At 42.2% G+C, this 22,639-nt stretch overlaps 1 protein-coding gene across 5 annotated transcripts in view; it reads left to right on the top strand.

Annotated features, from left to right (window-relative positions):
- Positions 1-22,639, top strand: part of LOC109629692 (partitioning defective 3 homolog) — a 323,260-nt gene that overhangs the window by 170,617 nt on the left and 130,004 nt on the right. For 3 of the 5 annotated variants that reach the window (XM_069512787.1, XM_020087499.2, XM_069512788.1), the window contains exons 13-15: positions 3,411-3,599; positions 4,441-4,611; positions 15,788-15,935. In XM_069512787.1, the coding sequence (XP_069368888.1) occupies positions 3,411-3,599; positions 4,441-4,611; positions 15,788-15,935 (508 nt within the window). The remainder of the gene's footprint in view (positions 1-3,410; positions 3,600-4,440; positions 4,612-15,787; positions 15,936-22,639) is intronic. The other 2 variants (XM_069512786.1, XM_069512789.1) reach the window with 1 other exon arrangement.

Genomic DNA, 22,639 nt, shown 5'->3' on the forward strand with positions numbered 1-22,639 from the left:
AAGGACTTAATCGCATAATGGACTGTGACTGCATGGCTGAGTCAGAGAGAGCAGAAAGGAGACGTTCTTGGCTTCTTACAGGCACTCCACTCAAAAGTGGTAGTAATAAGTTTGACCTTAATGATCACTGCCTGAACACAGCACTGCACCAGTTTATTCACCAGAAATGATTGAACCTGCTGCGCCTACTACTAGTGGACCACTAGTAGCACATATATGGGACAGGTGAGTGCTGGTAACGACCTTTCAATGGCCTGATAATAGTCAAATAGGGTGAATCATCTAAGGCTGACACCAGAATACATGCGAAACATAAATGGAACTAAATATAGTGACACTCATGGATGTTGGAAAACCTAGACCAAATCTTGGATCAGTTCAGTTTCTGGTGTTTTTGAAACTGATTTAAGCATCCAACCTTTTACATCAGTTCATCTATTGTCAGCCCCCTGTCTCAGGTGCATGCATGGGACTGAGCGTGGAACAATGAGCTGACTGTCTTTTTTTTCCTCCAGCACAGCGGTAGTTGAATCCAGCTCTGCCAGATTTGAATCGCTGCAACAAGGCCTGTCAAGCAGCCTGACAAACTCATTCTTAGCTAGAAGTGCTCGGTCCTGTCTGATGGAAATGTTACTCTTCTCTCTCATTCTCTGCCTCGGCCCGCTACTCCCGGAACACAGCTCTGAGTGGGTGGTTATTCTGTCATAATTTCAGAAGAGAGTGTGTGCACACGTACGCAAGCACACACAGGCTTAAATGGGGTCCATCCAAAGTACATTTCTTTATCCGGCGTATGCTATCTTCCACTGTAGGGCTAAAAGCCTCTCCGGTGACCTAACTCAACCAGATATTTACGTTTTATTTTGATAAAAACATCTTCATTAAAGAGGAAGACCATTCCTGCCTATGACGCATGAGGCTATTCATCCACAAGTGTTCTTTTCAGTGTATGTTTGTGTAATGTTGCTAGGGGGCCTGTGTTGGAGACTAAATTATCACAACCCAATAGTTAAATATAAATTCTGACATATATTACAAGTTCTACACAGCAATAGGAAGTTCAAGATGCTTTATATTTACCCCGACACTGGGTAAGATCAGTTTTTGAACAGTTGACTTCTCCTAGGTCCATTTTGTTGTCTGAGGGAAAGGAATGGGTCATTTCCTAACTAGAGCCAGTGATTTCTGTAATAAAGCCGCTACAGTTCTTGAAATGCAGCACAATTAAATGCGTTCCAGTGGTCTGAGTTCACTAATAGTCCATTCAGGGAGAAACCCACTTGGCAAATTGTACAGACAGGTGTACTAACGTTTTGAAAGAAAAACAGGAAAAGAAAAAGGGGGCAGATAGAAGGTCCGTCTGGAGAATAGGGGCTCAGTCAGAGGGTGTTGAAAAGAGCCTCCACCTGAACGCACCACTGCATCCTAATAACTCCTCATCCTCCAAAAAAGAAAAAACACACATCTTATACTCTATATCTTTTCCTTCTTCCCTCGGCTTCACTCTTTATCCAAGCAGCTGTGAAGGGCACACACCTGGCTGCCATCCATCTGGTTGTGTGTGTGTGTGTGTGTGTGTGCGTGCAACCGCATGTATTGATTTGAGTCTATTTAAAGCTCTTGCGGTGGGTTCCTGGGGTTAATTTCCAGTCATGTGGATTTGGCTGCCATGGCAATAAATACTCATGTACAGTAAACCAATCTGGCCAATCACAGTCGCACAGCAGAGCACTCAGGCTTCCTGTCGAGCGAACCGGTGACTGGACAGTTATTAACTCTTATGTGCTGATTATAAATGGGTGTGTGTGGCTTCATCCATAACACTACGTTAAATTCTGCTATGGACACACCTGGTGTCCCCACTACTCCAGAGTTTTCTGCTTAAACAGAGAAGCATGGAAACGCTGCCGGCCACATTTTAGTTTGAAACTCTCGGGCTGAGTTTTAGTCTTGACGAGCGAAGTGATAGACAAGGCTTGTTGATTGGTTCATATCTGTCTCAATATTGCCTTTGCTGATTTGTTGCTTTTCGCCATTGCTGCTTCTCATTCGTAGCCCGAGTTCTTTCTGCAACCGACAGCCAAATGCCTCTTTTTACACCAGTATGCATACCTGTTTACAACAGCAGGGGTATGTTCAGCGTGCATGAGCAGTACACAACTACTGCTTGTGTGCCCTTGAACAAAGCACATAACTCCAGAGAACTATGGTGGTTCTCAGTGTGGCTACTACCAGAGGCCAATATGACTGCGTGGAAGACTTTGAGATGTACAGAGAAAAACAGTGTGTAATGTTCTGCTGGTTAAACTTGAATAGAACAACTGTTATAATGAACATTAAAACTACAACACCTACAGTATCTTGGCTCCATCTTAGATATCTTTTGACAGGCACTTGAATGGAAAATATTGAAAATCCTAAAGTCCCTTCAAGGTTTTGTCCTTTTTTCTATAAAAGAAAGAAAATACCTCCCCCCTTGCTTTCCCTACACTATTAGCTTTCTCTCACACCTCTGCACCCCTGCAAGTGAGACGTAAAGTTCTTTTGGTTACTTGTTACACACGCTCTCGGTTAGACACCAGTGAAAATAGTTTGAGAAGAGACTGCAGCGGATGTTTGATGGACTATTTTCCAGCTCTGTTGATCTCCTTGCCTATTAGACGCTCTCTCTCTCACATCCTCTCTGGCAGCTGAAATAAAAAATAAAAAAAAAAGGATCTGTAGCACACCCCTCCAACAAAAGTACTATGGTGATTTTCCAGAAAGGATTGCACGGGGAAAGAAGGTCACATTCTTAACGTGTCACAAATGATCCTTCAAAGGGCTGTTGTTCAAAGGAAGCCACCGTTGTTTGAGTATCAAATTGCTTTCTGCCGTTCTCAAAAGTTCTCCGCCGTCCCCACTGTTAATACACCGAGCTCATGACGGTGGAGGAATTAGCAGCGCTTGGCTAGACAGTATGGCCAATTGACGATGACAGCCCTGAGATACAGTATGTGACATGCTTGCCACCCATTTGCTTTCTTCTCCCGCTCCCCTCATCTTACGCCTCTTTATCTTGTCTCCCGCTTGCTTTCCATTTTCTTGTCATTTCCCGTCCCTGCTCTTTTTTCAACTTTTGTTCCACTCTCCTCTTTTTTTTGTCTCTTTGTTTTTCTGTCTCTTCACCAAAGTTAATGTTAGATACTTCTCAGAGGCATTGAAATGCAACAGTGGGGCTCAGCAACAGTTTGCTATTGCTTTGATTATAAAGCTTAATGGTCACTGCCTAAAAACCTTAGTGTCGATTCTATGTAACTTGAATAATTAATCACAAATAATCCAATAGTTGTTGTTTCTTCAAGCCCAACTGATAACAGAATAAAAACAGATCTGAAAGAAACTTCTCTCTCTGTCTTCACTACCTTAAGCAGCCAGAAGAAGACGACATGGTGTTAACCCCTGACGGTTCAAGAGAGTTCATGACCTTTGAGATCCCACTGAACGATTCAGGCTCGGCAGGCCTAGGTGTCAGCGTCAAGGGCAACCGCTCCAAGGAGAACCACGCCGACTTGGGCATCTTTGTGAAGTCCATTATAAACGGAGGAGCTGCGAGCAAGGCCAGTATTTACTCCCACTCACTTATCATCTGACCATTCCTTGATGGATTTTATTGATTTCATTCATGGTTTTTGTTTGGACAAGGACCTACAGGTAAGTACAAAGATGGGTCACTATGCTGCATGTAAACATATTGAAGTCAGTGTCTTTGTGATATTCTAAGTGGTCACATGTTTATAAGTGGCATTAGACTCATGTTGTGAATGTTTACCGTGTAGCAGCAATGCTCTGTAAAAGGGCTGGGCGACATGGACAAGGAGATAAAGATAAAGATAGATAAAATATAAAATCTTAAAATCTTAATTTCAGTCAATATTGAAAATTATTATGATAAATGCCAAAATCATAATTATGTCTTTCATTTCTTGTTTTTCTGAGTTGAGGATGTGGTTTTAAACTCATCTTTATTAGCAGGAAATGACATAAAGCTAAACATTTTACAAATTTGAGGGAGATCAGTTATGTTAAACCTCCCCACTGCGCTACCATAAGCATTGAGCAAAACATGTGTTATATTGCTATTGATGGAAATTGTATTGTGATATTCATTGATATTATTTTATTGCCCTACCCTTGTCTGTCATATTTCACTTTTCCCTTGAAATTACATCAGATTTGAATCAGGTGATTAATTCAATTCATACACTTTACACATACATCTTTATATGGTTATGAAACCATAAAAAAAACATCATTGTTCTTAATAAATGCCCCAGAGTCTTTTAGGACACTGTTGAATTAAAAGGTTTGTGTGATCCCAAGAGCTGCTTCAGAAAAAAACATGTTCATGTTAACAACTAAAGACAAAAAGATCTAACTCTCCCCTGTGTTTTTCTGCAGGATGGGCGTTTACATGTCAATGACCAGCTAATTGCAGTGAACGCCGAGTCATTGCTCGGGAAGACCAACCAAGAGGCCATGGAGACGCTGCGGACATCCATGTCTGTCGAGGGCAACAAGCGAGGGATGATCCAGCTCATCGTGGCTCGGCGGCTGGCCACGAACAATGAGGTAACCTAACAGACAGGAAGAATTTATTTTGAATCTGTTAATACAATTCACTCTTCCCGTGTATGCATTCAGTATATCGTACATACTCTTTATACACACTCAACAAACACATGCATACTTTAATTCAAATCCTGCGTGTGAATACGTAGAAGACATATAGAATGAAGAAGAGGGATGACTACATTCAGCTGCACTGAATGATAAATGAGAGTGGCTTTCTTCTACCTTGCCACGAGCCATAATCTGTCCCCCATAGTTTTTTTTTTAGAGCTTTGAGATAGCTACAGGAGGACCTTTACGAAACGACCACACCACCATGCAAATCTTCAAACAGTCCCATTTCCTGTGCGAGATAGGTGATACGTCTCATATTTCCCACGGTGGGCCTTGATATGATATCTAAGAAGCACTTCACTGAGCTATGATTGACAGGCCTGCGAAATAACACTGTCAGATAGGCAGATAAAGGAATATGTATTGCGTTTAGGTGGATATTTTTCATGAGGCAACAGTGAAGAATATTGAAAGCCGGGGGATTTCAACTTCATGAAATGTCCATTGTGACACAGAAATAATCCCAGCCTAGTTTATTTATTTTATTTTAAAGGAATCTCTGTCCTCGAGTGAATGCAAACATGATTTAGCTGAATGTAAAATGCTAAGTGCAGTGTGACTGTATTTCAGGACTGTGGATTCAAGTGTAAATACTTCAACACACGTCCAGTCAGCCTACAGCCAGAGGTTGTAGATCAGGTTTGATTAGTGTTGCTGTGACTCTAATTGGAGCGTGTGTCCTGTGGCTGTGTGTCAGTGTGGAGCACCACGCTGAGCCCCCGTCCTCCCACTCTGCCCTTCACCCTCCCCGCTAACCCTCATCCTCCGAGCGCCGTGTCTCTCTCTTCTTCACCGCATCGTTCCCCCTGGTGCCCCGTCAGCTTGTTTTTCTTCTTGTTTCAATGTTAATCTTCACCTCCTTTCCCCTCAACTTGTTGTGCCCCACATTCAGGCAGAACTTGGGATAAACACAACAGGGACTGAGGTGGAATTTCCACAGGTATCACTCAAATTGACGTTGTACAGCTTCTGGGCTGCTCTCATAATTTTTCTTTCAAAAACAACTTTTTTCAGTTTTTATCTTTATTTATTTTATTGTTGTTTTATCCCCCATGAAGCACTTTGTTACCTTATCAAAAAAGTGCTCTACAAATAATCTAACCATTTTATTATTATTCATTATTAATTATGATTTTCCTAGTGTTACAAAATACTAGTTAAAATTCAATTGGTAAAAAAAATTAGCATCATTTGTATATTAGCTGATGTTAAGTTCTGTTTTTGTACATACATACAGTGCAATAACAACTGTACCAGGGAAATATATATTTGAGAAAGAAATATTCCTCATAACTTGCTAAAACTCAAAAAAAAGTATTGTTCTCACTTCTGTGTTCGCTGTTAACTTTAATCCATACAGCCAAGCCCTCATTTTCAGGTCTGTCATTTTATTTTCATGGCCATGAACCAGGGAAACAAAAACAAACACACAAAACCCTCATAAAAGTGAAACTTCAGCTGTAACATCCAACTCACAGTTAGATTCCCTTGTATTGTCATGTTTAATGTTTACCTTAAGATCATCTCGGCGCAACATGAAATAATTGGCGCTGTAAAATCCTTCACTTTTATAGGATTTGACTGCTCTGGTATTATAAATCACTGTGCGGTGTTGTGGCATCCTATAATCCTTCAAATCCATGAAATTCTTTTCCATAAATCAGACTTCCTGGATTATATTTTGTTGTCTCAGTGGTGCTTAAAGCCACTCGTCCCTCCAACGCAGGCCCTCATCTTTTTTTTCCCCCCACTATGCCTTTATCCCTTCTCCCCACTCTTTCCACTCCTTCCCGATGTCCACACTAGGGGGAGAGGATACATGTCCCTCCGGGGAAAGTTTAGCCCCGAGGTTCAGTGAGTCCTATCACTTGGGTCCAGTCACTCTCCTGTCCTCATTAATCCCTCACCAGTAGGCAGACAGGTAGACAGACTGACACTGAGCAGACAGCTGGGGTCACAGACAAACACATCTCAAGAGACACTGAAAATATATATTTTTCATCATTGCGTTATCACTCTGTAGGTAGACGGATGAAGAATGACACTTTTACATTAAAGTTTATTGCATTTTTGATCTATTTGAAGAGACGATTTAGAGAGAAATTCTGACAGGTTTGTATATAACGTGACATTTATTTCAAAATCAGGCATATTGATAATGTTGCAGAGAAAGATGGAGGGTATGTGAAACAAAGGGAGAAGGGAGCTGTAATAGTGCATTTTGGATTTCATCCATTAAAGTCCCATTACAGGCAATCATACATTACTTAAGCTGCAGTGTCCTCAAGAAGTGTTGAGACGGTGAGAGTGAGAATAGAAAAGCAACTAAAAGTCCAGAAAAGATAAGATTGTAAGAATTTGAGGTCAGTTGTAAACCTCAAATAAGAAAACAGGAGTTAAGTGTCGACGCCAGCTCTCGGCAGCTACATCCACCCCCCCTCTCCTCCCCCTGCCCTGCTGTGTTGACCAGGCAGCAGGCAGATTTGTGGGGAGCCAGCCTCAGTTTGCCACTGTCACCCAGCCGAATGGGAGTGAGCACTGGAGGCCACCATTGAAATGAATCTGATCCATCACTGTCTTCGGGGGGGGGGGGAGAGGAGCCGAACAGTACAGCCTAATGCATCAGAGGCGAGGACTTAGATGGGTGCAGCATATCCAGGCCACCTCACTCCATGAAAATTGCATTGATTTCGTCATCGCTCGGTACTGTGGGCTAAAGTGTGATCATCTTTGTTAGAGCAGAGCAGTGGGATGTTTCTCGTAGTTTAAACTCTGGACTGGTTGGGTGGATGTTTGCAAAAGTGCATCCACACAGATATCTTGCAGAATTAACGTGTTTACCTGCGTGTCTTGTTTCCATCATTGGGGATGGAGCTCATAAAATCCTGTGTCTAAGGAGTCATTTGACATAACAGCTAACTGGATGGTATCCAGTCCCATCGAAGACAAAAGACTGAAGTTAGTGGGTGTTAGTGATTTTTTTGACCTGTGGAAAAGGAGCTTAACTGACATTTGGTTTTGTCTATGTGATTAAAAATGTTTTAGCCAAAAATGATCCTGAAATATATTTATAAAAAATAAAACACCTTAATGGAAATGTGAAATGCACACACACACACACACACATAGAACAAGCTCTCCCAGAAGCCCATTTGCTTTCAGCAGAGCTTGTAGGGATATCCATCCTCATACAGCAGCAGAGACAAGGCCCATGATTAACCCCACATCTATGGTGGAGTACCTGGTCTACTGCAGCAATGAGCAGCCTCTGCCTCAGGTTAAGATGAATTCGTTAAGATTATTTCGCTGACCTTGGAACAAAAAAAAAGCACATTGGCTTGACCAAGTATGCAGTTACAATATTTTGAAGGTGTGTAAATCAAATGCAACAAGATCCAAAGTCAGAAAAGATGTTAAATCAGTTAGTAGCAAAACGGCTTTACTTGTTTTAAACTGCTTTTAAAAACCAGCCCTGAAGCCAACACCTTGTATTACAGTTAATATTGAATCCAACAGGGAACAAAGATAGAGGTAGAAAAAGTACAGTTAATAACATTTGAACATACACACAGATTTACACACACACACACACACACAGACACTCTGTACCAGCACAATTTTGCCATCACCCCCCACCCCCTGTTTGAAAAACCACCATTCTGCCCCAGATAATCAGGCGATTTGATTGGTCACTGCCAATCCATCTGAAGCCTTGTAATTGCATGGCTGCTTCAGAGACTGTATAATTTCTCATCTGTATCTGAGTTCCACTAATGTACGCGCACATGTGTTTAAGCAATTAAATTTATGAAAAGTAATTTCACATCCATAATTCTTTCTTTTTTTAATGTGGCCTTAGTCTTTCATTTCATTTTCATTTTGTTTTAAGTGCATGATGTGATTGTCAGTTCACAAACCTCTCTCTGAATGTTCAATGTCAGTGTTAGATTTATTTTATTACCCTGATGTAGGATAATAATAAATACAGATTATTCAACTTTCTTCCCGTCACTTCTGCTGGTTTAAAACATTTAAATCCATCGGAAAATTAACTCTCGTCTATCTAGTTATTGTCAGTCTTTCTGCATGTGCAATGCATATCTCAAGACCAAGGAAGTGCAATGTGGAATTTGGACGCACTATACAGTCAATATAAATAAGATTTAAATCAACGGATGACTGTAGCAGTAGTGGTTGAAACTCATCAATGCAAGTGACGTTGTCGATCATGAGAGCAGATCATCATGATAACGGGAACAGCACAGAACTTTGTGCCGCAGCGGAGGCACGGCTTCAGGATTCTGTGGACTGAGTCCTGCAGTCTGTCTTTACTTTGCATTTTTCAAATACTCATCCTCATTACTTTTTCAGAGTAAACAGTCCATTCGTAACAGGCAGGTTTCGAACAGGCACTACACTTGAGTCAAAGAAAAGACATCGGCATACTGTGAGATATCATCAAAACTTATTTCAATATAAAAGGTGATGATTAGAAAACTTAAATAGAGTGGGACATTCGAGGTAATGTTTTTCCAATAAGAATCAATACATCTGAGCTCATAAAACATGCATCCCCTCTCATCTCTCCTTTTTATGAACTTATAGGATCAGTGAATGTTTGTATTTGCAGCAGCCGCAGCAGTTCATGACTTTTCTAAGAAGCAGTATTTATCACAGCGGCATCTAAAAGCAGACAGGCTGATGATAAGCATGTTTGGCTGGGTTTCATCTCTCATTTGAAATTCATCACACGATGTACCCGTATGCCTCTCTGTGCATTTTGATGTTATTCATGACAGAGATCCTCTGCAGACTGGGTTTTTCTTATTTTTTGGTCCTTCCTGACAGTGTTACTGCAGCTTGCCAGCAAAACACTGCATTAATCAGAGCAACAAAAACACTTTCACCACAAAACCTGTCTCATCCTCGGTGTCTGCGTTTGCCAGCAAACTACCTGGCTCATCCTACACCTCGAATTTCTCAGATTACTATTTTTACACGGTTAAAAACGCAGCCCTACAGTTCTCATGATAATTCATGAGACAGAGCTTCTGCCTAAGGATGTTCTCCGCTTTACCAGTGATCCTCCCCATTTGTTTGATTCCATTTATTGAAATAAAGATATATCTCACTTCCACATTCTGTATTTTTTCGCTTGTCTCAGCACTCCGTGAAGAACACCCCAAGACATAAATGTAAAGCTTTTATGTAAAGAAATTCGCCCTCGTTTGACCACTTGAAAGACTTTCCAGTCCAACAACCCCAATTATGTAAATACCATGTGGGACAGGAAACCACAGCAGTGTTCCAGTGCATGTAGTCACCTGACAAACATCTTTTTGGTTTCCTGTTTTTTTGGGAGCACATTTACGGGAATGTCCACCGGTGTTTTGTTGTTCCTCATCAAATGCACCACAAATACGTCCATCACTGACGACACTGCTGAGCTTTTGATATATATGACATCTAATTATCGTCAGTCTTTTAAATTCAAGAAATGTGACAGGCTCCTGACAGCATGATGCGTAAGGATGACAGGTCAGCGTGAAGGGGGAGGTGGGGGGTGAACACATTTTTAGGTTGACACAATGACATGAGTTAATATTAACACAAAGCAGCAAGTGGAAATAAAGTAATGTAATTTACATATGACGAGGTCTCACAAAGAAGAAGAAAAGAAATTCCAAGATATTGTTTAATGTGTGGCCATTTGCTTCGTAATGACGCTGGACTCCGGGTCATAATTTACCTAATACTCTTCTGTTTTACAGCTACACCATTATGGAACATGGTCAGGTAATGGGTAAGCTAGAACACTGTTTTATTATTGATGAGGAGCAGCAGGGGGTACAGCAGGATGATCAAAGCAGCAGAGATGCTATCCCATGCTTTTACCCCAGAGTTATTCCTTCAAAGAAGCTCTCGGTCACAGTAGCTTAGTTAACTCTGCAGTGAGTAGATATAACAGCTTATTGTGTATCTAAAAGAGCACACACATAGTCTGCTCAGCATGCCAATGGCCCGTGTTTGTGATTCATTCCAATACCGCTGCCGTTAGTCACTAAGAGAATGTTTATGCAAAGAGACAAGGGGGAAGGAAGTGGCCGGCCCTAACAAAAGACACTCACTTGCAAGAGAAAGGCTGATCGATAGAGCCTTGAGAGAGCTATCAATCAGAGCCCCGCCCGAGTAAATTATGGTTTTATTAGTATTGAGCTGACCACTGCTGGGAGAGACCTTAAAGCATTGAGATGCTGCTGGCCCAACAACAGAGGCACGAGAAAGGGATGGAAATCTGTGGTGACCCCACCCCTTCAGCGTAATACGGACAGAAGTCCAGTCTCATCATGACATCGAAAAGCTGCAATTCCCCTGTTGTCATAGTAAATAGGAGTGATTCATGAAAACGAGGATAGAGCCAGAGCGGGGAGCAGTGCAGTCTGGGAAATGTAGTTTGTCATAAAGCAGTGACTAAATTGCGGAGAGTACATCGCAGAGCAACAGAAATGCAATTCCAGTGCTGCCGGGCCCTCATTCCCGGCCGACTCTCTGAGGACTAACTCGTTTAGGAGTAGCAGGGGAAACTCAATGGGACCAATTGAGAGAATAATATATTGAATCTGGTGGTTGAGTGGGCTGCTTCGGTACAGTTGAGGACTGCAGAGGTGAAGTATGTGCTTTAGTGTCTGAAGACACGTGTTGTTGAGCGAAATCAACTTTTATGTGAATAATCATACATATACATATCCCTTTCACTTCCCTGCATAGTTCATGCAATGTGGCATATGATGTTATTGCAATACTGATGTGCCTTAAGAGCACTTGACAGCAAACACTGCGTTCAAACTCACATAACCCTGCTTGTGTTTGGATTTGCTCTGCTTGTTCTCAAAATGTGCACTTGCACTCTGACACATTTCCTATGCTCAAGCTTCTCCTCTAGCTACTTCTGTTTATGCAAGAAACGCCTGCTCTCTGAATTTTCCTCTGCTCATCTAGTCTGTTAAATCCCTGATCAATAGGATGATTTGCAATTTAACAGGTCATAATCAGAAATAGAGATCCTTACTGAAGAGATGAAAATAAGATGGAACAGTATTTAGCCTGTTGTAGATTCTAAGTCTTGTTTCCATATGGTTTGTTGTACTCGTTAGCTGGTGGAACATTGAAATATAAATTATTCTTCCATTTCCTGCTAGTTTGAAGGTAAAGTTTTTTGCCAAGTCCTCCTAAACTCCCTGGGAGTCCACCTGTGAGGGAAGCCCTCGCATTAGACGAGGCTCTAGGTGGATGTGAGGGGCTAATAAAAGTGGGGAGTCTAGCCAGCAGAGAGGTGAGTTGTGCCTGTGGCAGGATGCAGCAGCTTATGGATTGTAATTACAGCATTATAGTGAAGGTTGACTGGATTAGGGCCAGAGCAACAGGCTGAGACCAGGATAGAAGGCCAGGAAATGGCCATGGACTATATATTATTAGCCTTAGTTGACAGCTTAAGACCAACCCTGTCAACATACAGCTTCTTCTCCTTCACTGACTCTCCAAGGTCAGAGAGATGCTGATGCACTGGCGAAAAAAAACTAAAACATTTGTGCACAAGTCTGCACTTACCACAAGTGCATTTACAGAGACACACACATGCACGCACACACATTCTAATGCAACACTGACACATACTGTAAAAGCATCACCTTGAAGACACACACAGTGATGCCTCACGAGTCTGTAGCCACTGAGCAGCAACTGATCTTGACTGGGCTCCGTGTGAGTCACGGTGCTCTGCCCTCTCCCTCAGTCAACAGAATAATCCACTCTGAAAATGACTAGATTAAGACAGATTAAGCAGATGATGAGGTGATGAGAAGTGGGGCTAAGAAAGGCCTCAAATCTCGTCATTGACACTGGAAGACTTAAAGGAACACATCCACTTTTGGACAAATAAGATGCCTGATCTAACTCTGTGCTACTTTTGTTTAGGGATTGAAACCGCAGCAGTTTAAACACTTTGATACCACAAGGCAGTTTATTTTTTTCTTTTATGGGTTTTCTGATTTATTACTTAGTGCGTCAACACAACACAAGCAGGGTATTGTTTGCACCCCGTGTTTGTGCATTTGGACCAAATAACTCAAATAAAATACGTGAAAATATCTTCATTAAGTTCGGTGGAAATATTACTTGATCCAGATAATCAACTTCTAGACTTGGTAGTTCATAGGTCTATACAATTAATCGCATAATTTGAATTATACATTGAGAGTCAGATGATAGTGACTCATGAGTGATGTCATGAAGTCAGAAAATTGCATCATACATATTTCAAAAATGCATTCTTTCTGTTATCTCTGCATCTTATGGGACTATAGACATGATCTGAAGCTTATACATATTGTAAAATAATTATAGGATCATATGGTAGGAGTGACATCATCCTTATGTAATTTCTCATCATGTGGTATGAATAACCTCGTGAAATGCTGTGGTTAATTGTGGCAATGGCTAACACTCTGTTTTCTGCTTACCCTTTTATTAACCCGCTGCTTCTGTTGCAGGCTACCATCATGTTCTTGAGCATCAGAATATTTTACCCTATGAAAAGAAAGTGGAATGTGTTGAAGACTGATTAACGGGGGACAGCATTGGGTGCACATTTTTCATAAAAATGTCACAGCTCGTCATGCAGTGTTGGGCCAGTCAGTAAACATTAACACGTCAGTAAACATCCACAGTGTGCTGAAGCATTAGCATGCATAGAAGCAGACTTAATTAATACTGGATACACAAAGATTAAATTGCTGCCATTTTGCCTGTATGTAAAGTGGTCCCAAAGTCTATTTGCTATAGAATCCAATGAATACTTTTAGAATAAGCCTGTTCAGCTGTCAGAGATAGAGGCAGACGGTGACACAAGTGTCTCTCAGAGATCTACTCCACTTGACACACCCTGTACGTAGTTTTCATATCATTTGGTTTCTCAGCCTTCTGTTCCACCGTGTCCACACATCTCCCTGCCTCTTATCTGAAACCCTCCATCTTACTTCTTGTTAGCTCACGACAAGTCTCCGCACAGATCTGAAGTCCGGCGAGTTGAGTAGACGAGAGAGGAGTGAGTAAAATAAATCTTAATTTAAACAATTTGAACCGTGTTGAGTCAGAATCATCCAGGGACATGCTTTTTATTATAAGGCTGCCAGTGGCTGTGCCTGTGATTGTAATTGACCCAGCCCCCCCGTTTCACATGCACGCTCACACTCACATGCACACTCTCACTCACACACGCAGTTGCTTTCCCTTCTCACTCCTTGCTCTTATCAGCACATGGTCCAGATAAAGTCCTGCGCTCCCAACCTCATTAAATCTCTCATTTATATTAAACAGGCAGTAAGTCCTTCTAGCCTGGTTTGCATCTCCCAGGACGCACTACTCCCACAAGAAGACGACTTGACAGTACCCACACTGCACTGTGGCCTCAGCTCTTTTACACCCCCACAATCCTTCTTTTTCTTGTTATTCTTTACATTCGTTAACCAAACACTCCCCACCATGGTTGCAGGGAGTTTCCTCTCTCTTCATCTTCCTCCTGTTCTCTTGTCGTCCTGCTGTTTACTCCCCCTTTCTCCTGGCCAGGAGCCAGTGGAGTATTGTGAGATCAATATTAGCCAGGGCCTCCTAGTTTAAACTATGCTTGAGATACAGAGTTGAACTACAAAAGACTATCTAGCTGTGAGGGAGCTGTCTGTAATAGGTCCTGTACAGGGAGTTCTTCTCCAGTGGATCCCCCGGCTGCCCGAAAGCTGCTGTGAAGCATTATGGGAAATAAGGCCAAGGCCCAAGCTTTATTCTCTAACCCTCCGCACGTGGATTTGAGATATTTTTTCCTCTCCATCCCTTGACTCATTCTGTGGTAGCGCCATCGTCTCTACCCTAAAAATATCACATTTGACAGACTATTGATTCCTGAAGCCTGGACAGTGTGCTTGGGACCCAGTGGTCCCAAACCCAAAGACTAACAGCAAACCATGTCCCCTTGTCAAGACTGACACGTGCTACGAGTGTATGGTGAGCTCAATAAGCAGCAGTGTGGCACATCGACCACATGGCAAATGTCACTGGTCCATTTACTTGGGCTCATTGTTAGAGACAGCTGTCTATTGGCCTATGGGAAATCTATGGAGCTTTATCCTGCTCAGACGTCTGCAGGAGCCGTTTCACACTGCTGAACCGGAAAATACGGATGTAAGCCAAGTCGGATGCTGAAGTCCCTGTTCCATGTTTTCAGAGTATCGATGGCATCACATTAGAAGTCATACTGTAGCAGACACTGTGTCTTTGTGCAGATACATTCCAGTTTAGATGATGCCTGTACACTGCAAAAATAATCTGCACGTGACTGTTAAAATCTCCCACTGGAGCAAGATAAAAAAAGATTTTATACAGCTTAACTTTATTTTACCTCTGGACTCTGTGTGGCGATTGAATGACAATGATTATTACAGCGATACAACAAATGTTCCAGGAATAATCAAAACACGACTGGAGCCTCGTATTAGTCTTAGTTTATTCCACATGGATTATTATGTTCATAAATTATGTTGTTATAATCTAAGGTTTAGTAAACCACTCTGAAACCTAAGCATTGTTCGCTTAGATTATCAGCCAAACATACTTTAAAAACTCTTATGCAGGCTAAGAGTGCTAGAAACCATCAAGCTACATTACCCATGATGCATTTTCCTCTCCTGGGAGTATTTAAGCAAATCGCAATGTATTTGATATGTTGCACATCTTGAAAGTGATGACATTGTTCTAAAAAGAGAAACACACAAATGTCACATCAGGGCCTAAAGTTATATACATGCATATATGTTGGAGCTGGTGTAAATGGGTTAAAATCCTTCAAAATATTTTTTCCATTAGTGGCTCAAACCTTAAGTTAAATTCATGAATATATTTCAAACAAACTGTTATAACATTTTAAATTAGGCCCATGAGGTGATATAGATGATAGATTGTTTGGCACCTATTAATGAGCCCTAACTCTTAATCTCCTTCCTGGTCTCTGTAGGAAGCCCCTGGCAGCCCTCCAGTTTTAGAGCAATCTATGAACTCGCTACTGGACAACCACGAGCGCCGAATCTCCCACTCACTGTACGAAACCATTGAGGACTTGGACAACATGTCGACACCACGCTCTAATGTGATGGGACGTATTGGTGAGTCATTGATTTCATTCTCCCTCTGTGTCTCTTTCAACTACTGCTAGATAAGATGACTCAACAATTTGGCTGGTCACTACAGCCATTCACCATGATGGGAAGTTGACCTGCTAACCCCGTGCTCAGCGGGTATATTTTCCTCATGAGATCTGCTCTCTGAAATTTACGATTTGATGATTATTTATAACATCCACCCAATCCCTCGTGAAGAGCCTCCGCTACATTCTATCCCTTAAACCCTGTGTCAGCATCGCCTTCAAAGCCTCTGCATCCCAGGTTATGCTATTCCACTACCCAAACCTCTCAGGGATTAACGTCATCCCCAATCCTCCCCACCTTCAATCCTCTCCCCACTGGCTTCACTCGGGTCAATTCCCATTCTACCCAGTTGACATCAGCGGGCTAAGATCTCCGCTCTCCAGGTGTATTAGAATTGGCAATTCAATCCTCGGCCTGTCGTTGCTGTCATCTCAACATCGACAGACCTTTCACATATGCATACAGAAAGACGCGGAAGGTAATTGCATCGTTGTGGGGGGGGTAGTCTTTGTTAAGGATGATGCAGTGCAGTCGCATTTATCCCGACAAACACACACACACACTTTTCCCCTCCGTCTCTCATCTTCCTCTTGAGATTTTTACCCTATCACTCCATTTTCCTCTCTCCCAACTCAGCCTTTCACAATTGTTTCGTCACGATCTCCTTGTCGTCAGTCTTCCTCGTCTTTCACCTCCCACCCTGTTACCACTTCCCCCTCCTCCGCACGGACGGAGCAAATTTGTAATCTGTCAGTGCTCCACACTTTGTCCCTTTCCACCCTTCTCCCATACGTTCTCCTGTTTCTCTCCCATCCTCTCCCAACCATTCCCCCCAGAGTGGTGCCACTCTGCTACTGATCACAGAAGATCAGAGCCTGTGTCAGAGGCATCTGATGGTTAATTAAGCCTCCAGATCAATAGGGCTTGCCCCTGACACACTCTCTCCCTCTGTCTCCCCTTCTCTTTTTTCGCCCTTTCATCATGTCCTACTCCTCAATCCCAAATCAAATGTTCTCGAATTGGTTGGGTTTTCCTCTCAGTTTGGCCTATTTATTTCACTTGCTTTTCCAATGCCAGGCTTTTTAGAATGCTGCTGTGATCATAAGCGGCAACTGTGGGCGCACTGATGGAAAAGTTTCTTGGCATTGAAACTTCAAGGGCACCCAGCGCTCATCTCATCCTGCGGAGTGGGAGTCAAATGAGCCAAGTGGAAAAGTTTTAGGGGTGGGGGTGGTGTGGGTGCTAAAGCACTAAGTTATCACAGCCGAAGCTCAGAGGAGCCTCAGATCTTTGACTCGGATTGTCTTGCAGCAAGAAAATGTCAGTTCCTTTTCCTCTATGTCTTCAGGCTGTCTCTGAGTCCTGCCCTCATTAACCCGCGTGATATTTTGTGACAGGTCTTCATCTTTATAAACCAACACAAATTCTTTTATTTTAATTTCTGATGCAACCAGAGATGGGTTTGTATTCATCACAGCAACACAACAGTGCCGCACTGAGGTAGAACTTAGCACCTCTGAAGTAAAATCCAGGGGCGTGCTGCTCAGACACAGTTCAATTTAGTCTTTTTGCAGTATCTGTGTATCTGGTCCTCCTTTTCTTCTCTTACATCCTTGATTTACTGAAGATGGAAATGTATTTTGTTTTATTGCTATAACGCATTAAAGCACATCAGATATATCTCAAGACAAATTGGAAGAAGAAAGTACTGGCTCTGTCTGTTTTGTTTGTAACAAAGTGACCTTGTTCACTGACAATGTTGAGTTAAGACTTAGTTAACCTTGATCAAATGTCACAAAATTCACTTTGAAAGCAGCGGTGCTTGTCCCTGACACATTATTCTACATCCAACTTTCCACTTCCAACCAAAATGTCTGTGTACTTCATTTCCTCCATTTAGTTTGAATCAGGACAATACATAAATAATAGTCAAGTGATTATATACTATTCACTTATCCTCCACTAGTGTTGATGGTGTATTTCGGCAGGCTTGACTGACAGTAGCCGTTTCCCCTCTATATCTCCGTCTATGTATTATTTCAGATGGGCTCAGACATATTGCCTGGTGTGTGAGATGTGACAGTTGTGGTTGGAGGACAGATGCTGAGATCGGCTCTCCAAGGTCAGGAAGCACGCAGCCGGCAGGGCCTGACTGACAGCTTGATGTCTAGAGTATCTAGACCAGCTAAATTACTGAATCATGAAGGCCAGACGTGTGGAGTTTGGGACATGCTGAGGCTCACATGCCGCAGTACCCACACATAGTTGTGTGCACATACACATGCACACTCCAGCAGGTTATACACAATTCCCACTGATGTGGGATGTATATTTTCCTCCCAGCAAATAGTGTTTACTTATAAATCTCTGAGGCGTTTTACCTCTTTAAAGACAATAAAGGAACTCTAACCAAATCAGCCCCTCTCCTCTGAGTCTGTGTTTCATTACACTACCTTTGCTGTTATAAATGGACCACGACACAGAGGTAAATGTAATGGAGTGGTTTCTCTGCTGTAGAATTAACGCCTGACTTTGATTTTGAGTCATTGCATGTGGCAGCAAGTCAATATAATGAAATTGTAAACTCCATATTTCTGCCAAGCTATGATTGTTATTGCTACACTCTCTGTTTTTTTGTGAAAATACAGCAGCTGTGTCCTATGAATACCTGATCCCACCTTACATCTGCACGCCTGTTTGGGAAATTATAATAATTACCACAGCAACAACCATGGCAAAATCTCATAAAAACAAAGGAGACAGGTGTTATTATGTTGGTAAAGTACCGTCACATTGACTGTAAGGGCACTTGATCTTCCCTGTAGTGTTTCGGGCCGTCATTCAGAACTATTTGTTGTTTGTGTGATTGTTGGCGCAAACATTCCCCGAATCAATAGTCTGAGTTGATTCCATCCTCCATTTGCTTCAGCAAACCATGAAATGCTGTGATATTGTCAGCTTTAACTTTGCACATGCACACACCATGAGGTGTAGCATCATGGCCACAGGCTGGATCCTCAACTCAAAGGTGGTGAAGAGTACAGTACACTCTGCTCGAATGAAACGAGTTCCTGAAGCTTTTTTCCTTCCAGGCCCTCGCTTCTTTTGACCTTTTTGTGGGGGAAGAATAAAGGAATTTTCTCTTTTAAGGCAAAAAAACAGAAGAGAAAAGGTAAATAAAAGGAACTATGAGTGAAATCTCCTGCGTGCACACAGTGTGTCAGTGACAGCCGAGGTTTGACACAAAGGTCGTTAGTATCACACCCGGCTTCGCCTTCCGTCCTGTTTAATTGAAAAGTGCCACTGGGTGCGGAGTCGACACGCTGGGGTGAAAATTGAGGCCCGCGGACTGACGCTTTCTGTGGATGTGCCTTATTGGCCAAGTGCCTGACTAAGAATGCACACCCGGGTCTGGCAGAGGAGTGAAGGAGGTGTGGGATGCGAGGCTGGAAGTGGGAACCAGCCAAGCACACTCATGCTGTTGTCACACAGGAAAGTAGATGTTCATAGGATGCAACGCATGCAGTGCACGTTAAGGTGCAAAATCCTGTTGACACAGCCTAACCCAAATCCAAAATGAGTCATGAGAATTTACAACAAATTCTATATAAATATTGAATTTATTTTATGGCAACCTCTTTGATTGTTTTGATGGGTTCCAGTCCTCCACGTGCAACCCTCAAACAATATGTAGTAAAGATGGATGGATGGATGCATTACAAGAAGATTTAGAATAGGATGTAAATACAAGAGAAAACACTCACATAGAGAGAACAACTTTCGGCTGTCCCCAGATGCTGTAGTCTTCCCTAATGGTGTTAAAGTGGGGCCGTGTTCCCATGGATTGACCCTGTTGTCTTCTCACCTTCAGTATTTCTCAGTCTGCAGACTCATCCTCTCTGTGAACTCAGCCATCGACGCAGGAGATGAGGCAGAGTGACCGCTCTTAACTTGGTGTCCAGAGTGCTATTAGCATGCCTCAGTGTGAAAAATGGCATCAGTGTGACACAGGGACATTCCCTTACCTATATTTCACTGTGACCTCATGTAATTCCAACATAGCTTCAACAACAGAATTCTGACTGACCAGAAAATAGGACTCCAATGTTATATTTACAATTTGATCCATTTATACAGTATGAATTCCCCTTTAGTGTGGATTTATATCACATACAGTTGGTGCTTATGTGGAAAGGTTGAGGTGGTTTTTAAAATTCCCTGAAATGGCATTTAAATGCTAAATAACAGAGTTGGACAGGAGGGCATCTCTTCCTTCAACACTGGCTTGATCTCTGGAGGAGGAAAAACTTTTAGCCTCGTTATGCTAATATATGCTAGAGAAGTGGTTAGTTTAGTTTGATGCTGTACTGGAGATCATCTTTGCCGGGAGCAATGCTATCTTAGGTATGTTATTGGCCTCCGTACATTATATAGAGATATCTTTACAGCAAATTGCCACCAAATCAGTTTTCCAGGCGTACGGTTATAATAGCACATTTTGTCGATATGTGGTCACAGGAACAGTTATATATATGACAGCACACTCTGAGATAAAAACAGAGTGTGACAGGTTGGTGAATGCTCTGCTCCGGGGTTCAGGGAAATCACTGATTAACTCCACATTTCTCTGTAAGTCTCGGTGTTTGGTGTCCTCATTCATAGACAAGTCTAACCAAGGAGTGTCTCGACAAGGAAGTGAGACACTGTCATCAACCCAATCAGCTAAATGTCCTGATCAATTGTATTGATTAGGGAATCCCTGGGACACTCTTAAAAAAATGGCACCAGTGTCCCCTGTTGAGCATAAGGCTTTGGTTTCCACCAGTGTGTACTTATGGTGATTACCTGCTGCAATCCATGCATGGGTCTGATTGCTGTGGCAGCGTGGATCAACTAATGATCTCTTCTTCAGGCAGATCAATAGGCCAAAGTGTCACCAACAGAGGGAGAAAGACTGATAAGAGAGAGGAAAAGAAAGAGTGAGAGTGTATGATGGGCCAAGATGGAGGAAATCATGTAGGAGAAAGAAGATGGAGTGGGGCTATTAGTGTGACCTCTCCCCTTACGGCTCAATGTTTCAACGGGCAACGCTTGGTCAGAGGGCAGAGGGAGAAGAGAGTGAAGCTCTGATCTGGTTGGATGGATGCAGCCAGGTGGCCTTTCGAGCCAAAGATCCCATCTGTCTCTGTCTTCACCCTCTGCCAGGGGGAGGAGGAACATCTCTGCTTCAATATCACGAAATAGCTTCCACACGCTAAGCACGGCTTGCCAGGGGCGGGCTGTGTGTGCTCCAGTACAGTGGTAGAAATGGGATTTCCACTGTAGTGATTGCACTTACCAAAGTTCAAGCTCAGTCAATGTAAGTGTCAAACGATGCATCATTTCTTTTCTAGTTTTTCTGGGTTAGATGATGTACTTATATTGAAATAATCACATTTTAACGACAACACGTTTCAGCTGTTTACTCGGATATGCTAATCATTCACTTTACAATAGTATCACTACATTACAGAACACATTTAACAAATTCTTCTTGCTCTTAGCTTATATGTGTTCCTCATTCCTGACTGAGCAATTGCAGATTTGGAGAATAGAAAAATATATTTTGCAAGCACATAGATATATTTTGAAAATATAGTATATTTAAGCAAAAAAGAATATAGCTTGTGCAAATCAACGTTCTGTTATAGAAATGTTATTCAGACTATTGTGCAGTATTGGTGTCCATGTAAATGTCATGTCATGTGCACGCTCAACATTTCTGCACAAAACAATACGTAGGGTTACATTTGCGCAATAAATTATAAGTTATATCAGTGGCATAATCATTTTGCTCAAGAACTCTTCCTGCTGCATTGATGGGAAGCATGAATCAGAACTTCTTAAAAAAACACCAAAAAGCCCCTTTGTGGAAGAACCAGATTCCATGAACAATTAATCTCAACCCAAGTGAAATTTAGCCTCGAGCGACCTCTCCTACATGTCTCCAAGATATGTGCGTGACTGCTGATTCATTTGTGACGGCAACGTGATTTTCACGTATCTCTTTTCATTTGCTTTCATTCCCTACAAACTGGGCGCATGAAAAGCCCCAGTGTTTTTAGAATTGCCAAGTCATCAAAGACTAAATAACAGGATTTTGATTCCAGCCAAGATAGTGGTTCTGGGGTTTGGAGAAAACAGTAATTGCATTCACTCCACTCAGGTTTAGATGCTTGTGGTTATTTTGCTCTGGCAGGAGAAGGAAAAAGTTGCTTCCAACTTACCAGCGACAATATGTTCAGATGATTTTCTCTTAGTGAGGTTCTGTAAACAACAGAGACTCAAACACTCAAAGCATGTAAATAAGACTAGAAACCAGGCACTGAGGATGGACAGCCTTGACCTTTTCACCAGCTAGGTCTAGGTCAAACACAAACAAACACACACACACACACACACTGATCTGGCTGGGAATATGAATTGTGGTGTGTCTGCTGGTAATATCACCTTGCCTGTTTTTTTCCTATCATTGCCAACTGTGCAGGGCCAATAAGACAATGGTGTTAAAGCAGCGAGTGAGCAGTTCCATCTGCACCTCACTGCGCCAAAACACCACCAAAGGTGCTGAAAGATCTCCTTCCTCTCCACCTGTTTCCCCACTCTGTCTTTTACTTTCCATT

This window comes from Paralichthys olivaceus, chromosome 17 (assembly GCF_024713975.1).
Source record: "Paralichthys olivaceus isolate ysfri-2021 chromosome 17, ASM2471397v2, whole genome shotgun sequence".
Taxonomy (NCBI): Eukaryota; Metazoa; Chordata; class Actinopteri; order Pleuronectiformes; family Paralichthyidae; genus Paralichthys; species Paralichthys olivaceus.